General features: G+C 42.8%; 1 protein-coding gene and 1 non-coding gene across 9 annotated transcripts in view; one reads left to right on the top strand and one right to left on the bottom strand.

Moving 5' to 3' along the window:
• map7d3 (MAP7 domain containing 3) overlaps positions 1-3,434 on the bottom strand; it is a 92,316-nt gene extending 88,882 nt beyond the window's left edge. For 3 of the 8 annotated variants that reach the window (XM_043714257.1, XM_043714258.1, XM_043714263.1), the window contains exon 1: positions 3,356-3,434. In XM_043714257.1, coding sequence (XP_043570192.1) covers positions 3,356-3,416 — 61 coding nt within the window. In that variant the 5' untranslated portion in view covers positions 3,417-3,434. Of the gene's footprint in view, positions 1-2,255; positions 2,302-2,407; positions 2,481-2,557; positions 2,647-3,355 lie in introns of those variants that run through there. The other 5 variants (XM_043714262.1, XM_043714259.1, XM_043714264.1 and 2 more) reach the window with 5 other exon arrangements.
• A 2,535-nt stretch (positions 3,435-5,969) lies between these two features.
• trnam-cau lies at positions 5,970-6,042 on the top strand. The gene has a single exon. It is a non-coding gene; the product is annotated as a tRNA-Met (tRNA).
• The last annotated feature ends 927 nt before the right edge of the window (positions 6,043-6,969 follow it).

Here is a 6,969-nt window from a genome sequence, read left to right as displayed (position 1 = left end):
AAGATCATTGCCAATGGTACTGCAATTTCCTCTCTTGCTTCCCACATAGTCCTAGGATATATCCCGTCAGGCCCGGGGGACTTGTCTATCCTCAAGTTGTTCAAAATGTCCAACACATCTTCCTTCCTAACAAGTATCTCCTCTAGCTTACCAGTCCGTTTCACACTCTCCTCTTCAATAATACGGTTCCTCTCATTTGTAAATACTGAAGAAAGGTACTCATTCAAGACCTCTCCTATCTCTTCCGATTCAATACACAGTCTCCCACTACTGTCCTTGATCGGACCTACCCTCGCTCTCGTCATTCTCATGTTTCTCACATAGGCATAAAATGCCTTGGAGTTATCCTTGATCCTACCCGCCAAAGATTTTTCATGCCCCCTCTCAGTTCTCCTAATCCCTTTCTTCAGCTCCCTCCTGGCTATCCTGTATCCCTCCACTGCTCTGTCTGAACCCTGTTTCCTCAACCTTATGTAAGCCTCCTTCTTCCTCTTTACAAGACATACAACCTCCCTCGTCACCTAAGGTTCCCTCACACGACCATCTCTTTCCTGGCTGACAGGTACATACATATCAAGGACACGTCGTATCTGTTCCTTGAAAAAGTTCCACATTTCAACGACATCCTTCCCTGACAGCCTATGCTCCCAATTTATGCTCCTCAGATCCTGTCTTGCAGCATCGTATTTACCCTTCCCCAATTGTAAAAGCTACCCTGTTGCACGCACCTATCTCTCTCCATAACCAAGGTGAAAGTCACAGAATTGTGGTCACCATCACCAAAATGCTCACCCACTAACAAGCTCATCACTTGTCCCGGTTCGTTACCAAGTACCAAATCCAATATGGCCTCCCCTCTGGTCGGACAATCTACATACTGAGTTAGAAAAGCTTCCTGGACACACTGCACAAACACCGCCCCATCCAATCTACTTGATCTAAAGATCTTTCATGACCTCATCTCTTTTCCTACCTCTGTCATTGGTACTAATATCCCGCTATGGCAGATGGTGGAATTTAAACTCAATAAAAACCTGGAAAGTAGGACTAGATTGGGTTGGGATATCTGGTCGGCATGGACGGGTTGGACCGAAGGGCCTGTTTCCATGCTGTACATCTCTATGACTCTATAAAAGGTCTAATAACAACCATGAATCCACTGTCAATTGTCAGAAAAAACCCATCTGGTTCACTGAAGTCCTTTAGGGAAGCAAACTCCCATACTTGCCTGGTCTGAAGTCCACATTGATGCCCTGGGGTTGAAGTGTTCCAAGGCGGAAGATGAGGTGTTCTTCCTCCAGGCGTCTGGTGGTGAGGGAGCGGCGGTGAAGAAGGCCCAGGACCTCCATGTCCTCGGCAGAGTGGGAGGGGGACCTGGGCCTCCTTCACCAGGGCATCAATGTGGACTTCACCAGTTTCCTCATTTCCCCTTCCCCCACCTCACCCTAGTTCTGCCTTTATTCCTGATGAAGGGCTTTTGCCCGAAACGTCGATTTCGAAGCTCCTTGGATGCTGCCTGAACTGCTGTGCTCTTCCAGCACCACTAATCCAGAACCCATTCTTTTCTACCTGCTTACTCTGTCCATGTTGTGTGACCAACTTATTGAATGCGCTATACACAACTTGCTCAGCTTTACGGATGCTCCACAGTGAATTCACTAGCAGCTCCAGCTCCAAAATGTGGTTAGATATGAGCTGCAGTTGGACACACTTCCTGTACTTGGTCACCAGGAACAACCGAAACTTTCTGAACTGAAGAATTCTGAAGAGTGGTCACTGCACCCAAAACATTAACTGATTTCTCTCCTCATGTGCTGCCAGACATTTTTCCAACAATTTTTGTTTTTGTTTGTGACCAATGAAACTTTAATGATTTGCCACATAGCACAGGAGAAGCAAATCATGGGTAAGAACTCTGCTGTCATGACTTCTGTTAAACCCTTTAGTAAATCTCTTTTCTAAAAAAAGTTATGGTTATATAAGAATACATTAACTAGCATCACTTAAACTACTTTGCTAACATATTCCATTATATTGGCCCTGATTTTCACTTATTCCAGTTGTTTCTCAGTTAATTCCTTCTGGCAGTCATAAGAACATATGAACTAGGAGCAGGAGTAGGCCGTCTGGCCCCTCGCGCCTGCTCCACCATTCAATAAGATCATGACTGATCTTTTCATGGACTCAGCTCCACTAACCCACCCTCTCACCACAACCCTTAATTCCTTCTTTGTTCAAAAAATTATCTATCTTACCTTTAAAAACATTCAATGAGGACTCAACCATTTCACTGGGCAGGGAATTCCACAGATTCACAACCCTCTGTCTGCTCAGTTGAAGCTGAAGAAGAGCCTTATATACTACTAACTCTGTATGGACTGTACAAATCAAATAAAACAAAAAGCACCTCTTCGCCTATGGACTGAACTCCCACGAAGCATTAAATATCCAGTATCACTCTCTCACTCAAGCTGCATCTTCTCCCAACTGTTCGAGGAAGCATACTGATCATGTGCTTTTCACATTGTCTTTTTTAAACAGAGCTGAAATTACTCACTTGTTAAACTTCAGTAGTAATTAACAATATTGAGGCACTATTTAGGCTTCAGGTGATTGACTGTTGACTGTTCCTTAGTCAGCTGAGTCAGCTACCTTGTTAACCTTTTAACTAGATTACTGAATTTAGAAAAACCTCCCATGATGCATTACATTTCCAGTATTTCCCACTCACGTGGACGGTACTTCCCTCTAGAAATCCCTTTTTGCCAATTATTTGTGGAAAGCATACATGCTGTATGTTAAACAGCTTAGGGGCACTTTTGGAAGCCCTGCTCCCATCCAAAGTAAACACAGTTCCAGAGTAACCGCATCAAAGCGAAGCAATCTCCAAATACTAGTGATAGCATTTCACAACAGTACACAGCCAACATTCCATACCAGACAAACAGAATAATCTCTCCAAAGGATAAGGCGTAATACACTAGAGTGAGAATGGAGTTCCCCAGAGCTCAAAAATATGCGTCCTTACTTTACCCACCAATTAATGAAGAGAATTATTATTGAATAATACCTTCTCCTGTTTGAACCCTCTGATACTACTGGAGAGCAAGTTATTTCCTTGCCTTTAAGGGTGAGCGGGTTTCTTCCTGCTCTGGGTAAATTTATTTCAGAATGGTTCTTGTTGAATGCACAACCTTCAGAGGCTAGAATGTTAGAAAGTGAACCACACAACATTCACAAAGTTAAATTAACAAAGCATTACAGAGAGGGCACAAGCACCGCTTCCAGTCATTCACTCTGAGCCAGTTGAAATTATTGCTAAACAATATTATGTTTCTTAAATTGATAAACCAACCTTGCAGATCAGGAGAAACAACAAGCAATTGACTCCAAGGACAGAAACATGAAGAGTACATTACTTCATCACATGACTCCCAGCACAGTTAGCCGTAGTAACAGAGTTAGATATTTATTTAATTAGCTTTACTCAGAAATGACATCATGATGAATAAATAAAGTCATCAACATAACTTAGACCTTGTGGGTTAGAACAGGGTCACTGCACTGTTGTCAAAACACTAGAAGCAAGCTAACTCTAAACACTGCTTTTTGATGCATTATGAAGTGTGAATTAAACTCTGTACTTGACGTATTTTGTAAAACAGACAGGAAGGGACTTAAGTTTTAACCATGCCCAAAATACAATCAAAACTGGAGAATCTATGGAGAATGAATAGCAATTATTAGAATTGGTGTGGAAGAGATTGAGAGAGAAAGATAGATGGCACCTGAGCAGTATTAAGAACACACAGACCACTCACTACAACTTGAACAGAACAGGTCGAATGATGCCTCAATCCACTTATCCATCTTTATTCCACACCCCTTATGCAAATAGAAAGAAAAAAGTCTCAGTTTTGAAACCTCTAACACGTAGCAGTTTGTGTTGAGGGTGGTGATAGAATGAGAGAAAAAAAACCTGTTTCCCAATTTCCGCTATACCTTATATAAAGCAATTCCTGATTTTACTCTGGAACAACCTAATGATAATTGTATGTTCTCTCAAGATGGACTGCCCCACTAGGCAAAACAGCTTCTATCAACTCTACATTTAACGTTTAAAGCCTCTTCGATGAGTCCATTCAACCTTCTGCTGCAACAAGACACACAGTGCTCTAAGTGAGATTTGAACCCATGAGTTACTGACTCAGATGAAAACATTGAGATGAGGCAACTGCCTCCGATAACTTGATACATCAGTGGAACATATGCGGAGGTCAAGCGAGAAATAAGGCGCACCTCCTCAGATTGTTGCAAGAGCCTCTTGCAACATTGAACTTTGTTGCTGCACAACAGGTGCATGTGGGACCTTAAGTAAAGCTCAAAAGTTACAATTTCTAACTTTCTCGTGAAAAGCAAAGCAATCTATTTCATCATTACCTTTAAACAGGGGAGAAAACTACAAACATTTTTCTACCAAGTATTTCCTACAAAACAAGCTACATTTTATTAGTTGTAAAGATTACTGTGCCTTCGTGAGAATGTGCAAGTAGCTATAGAAATTCTAGTCTGTCTTGATCAAATCTATCAGCCAAGATTCCTTCTCCTGTTGCCTGCTCACTACTAATTAAGCAATAACACTGGGGGTTGAGTATAAAATGCTATTATAGTCATAGAAATGTACAGCACAGAAACAGACCCTTCGGTCCAACCCATCCATGCCAACCCAATCTGGTCCCACTTGCCAGCACCCGGCGCATATCCCTCCAAACCCCTTCCTATTCATATACACATCCAGATGCCTTTTAAACGTTGCAATTGTACCAGCATCCACCACTTCCTCTGGCAGCTCATTCCAAACACGCATCACCTCTGCGTGAAAATGTTGCCCCTTAGATCTTTTTTACATCTTTCCGCTCTCACCCTAAAACTATGCCCTTTAGTTCTGGACATCCCCACCCCAGGGAAAAGACCTTGTCTATTTACCCTATCCATGCCCCTCATGATTTTATAAACCTCTATAAAGGTCACCCCTCAGCCTACAACGGTCCAGGGAAAACAGCCCCATCCTCTCCATACAGCTCAAATCCTCCAACCTTCGCAATATCCTTCTAAATCTTTTCTCAACCTTTTCAAGTTTTGCAACATCCTTCCGATAGGAAGGAGACAGGAATTGCATCCAATATTCCCAAAGTGGCCTAACTAACGTACAGCCGCAACATGACCTTCCAGCTCCAATACTGTGACCGATTAAACAATTGCTAGATGATTAATGAAGAGAGCCAGGTTCTAGGGGCCCAGGTTCAAATTTTATGTTGTTTCATTCATTCATGGGATGAGGGCATTGATGGCTGGACCAGTATTTATTGCCCATTCCTAATTTCCCAGATAGCAGTAAAGAGTCAACCACATTGCTATGGGTCTGGAGTCATATGTGGGCCAGACCAGGTATGGATAGCAGATTGTTCTATGTTCTATTCATTCCCTAAAAGACAGTAGTGAAACAAACGCTTTTTTTTCCCCCTGACAATGAGCAATGAATTCATGATCATCATAAGACTCTTAATTCCAGATTTTCATTGAATTTTAATCTGACCATCTGCCATGGCAGGATTCAAACCTGGCTCCCCAGAACATTACCAGGGTCTCTGGATTAACAGTCCAGTGATTTTACCACTAGTCTGTCATTTCCCCTAAAAGAAATTAATAAAAATGTCATTAATTTGGAATTAAGAGTCTAATGAAGACCACAAAACCATCACTGATTGCTGGAAAAACCTATCTATTTCACTAATGTTCTTTAGGAAGGGAATCTGCCACCTTTACCTGGTCTGGCCTACATTGACTCCAGACCCACAGCAATGTGGTTGAATCTTGACTGCCCTCTGGACAAGTAGGGATGGGCAATAAATGCTGGCCTAGCCAGAGACATCTTAATTCAATGAATGAATGAATGAAGTTGCCGGCTGGCCTTCTTAGTGCAGTCGGCAGCGCGTCAGTCTCATAATCTGAAGGTCCTGAGTTCAATCCTCAGAGAAGGCAAGGTTACCATAAGACATAGGAGTGGAAGTAAGGCCATTCGGCCCATCGAGTCCACTCTGCCATTCAATCATGGCTGATGCGCATTTCAGCTCCACTTACCAGCGTTCTCCCCGTAGCCCTTAATTCCTCTAGACAACAAGAATCTATCAATCTCGGCCTTGAAGACATTTAGCGTCCCGGCTTCCACTGCACTCCGTGGCAATGAATTCCACAGGCCCACCACTCTCTGGCTGAAGAAATGTCTCCGCATGTCTGTTCTGAAATGACCCCCTCTAATTCTAAGGCTATGTCCACGGGTCCTAGTCTCCTCGTCTAACGGAAACAATTTCCGAGCATCCACCTTTTCCAAGCCATGTATTATTTTGTACGTCTATATTCAATCTCCCCTTAATCTTCTAAACTCCAACGAATACAATCCCAGTATCCTCAGCCATTCCTCATATGTTAGACCTGTCATTCCAGGGATCATCCGTGTAACCAGCCCACTCTCCCTTCCTGCCATCGCAGGAATCCGTCTGGGAAACGTTTGCTGTGCTCTCTCCATCAGCAGAACATCCTTCCTAACAAGGAGACCAAACCTACACACACTACTCCCGGGGGTGGTCTCACCAAGACCCTCTGCAATTGCAGGAAGACATTAATGTTGCTCCAAAATGAGATAACGAGAGTCCAGAGACAGTATATTCCTGTTAGGGTGAAAGGGAAGGCTGGTAGGTATAGGGAATGCTGGATGACTGAAGAAATTGAGGGTTTGGTTAAGAAAAAGAAGGAAGCATATTTAAGGTATAGACAAGATAGATCAAGTGAATCCTTAAGAGTATAAAGGCAGTAGGAATATACTTAAGAGGGAAATCAGGAGGGCAAAAAAGGGACATGAGATAGCTTTGGCAAATAGAATTAAGGAGAATCCAAAGGGTTCTTACAAAT

This window comes from Chiloscyllium plagiosum, chromosome 24, assembly GCF_004010195.1.
Source record: "Chiloscyllium plagiosum isolate BGI_BamShark_2017 chromosome 24, ASM401019v2, whole genome shotgun sequence".
In the NCBI taxonomy this organism is placed as follows: Eukaryota; Metazoa; Chordata; class Chondrichthyes; order Orectolobiformes; family Hemiscylliidae; genus Chiloscyllium; species Chiloscyllium plagiosum.
The sequence above is the reverse complement of the archived record's forward strand: the minus strand, read 5'-3'. Positions and strand labels throughout refer to the sequence as shown.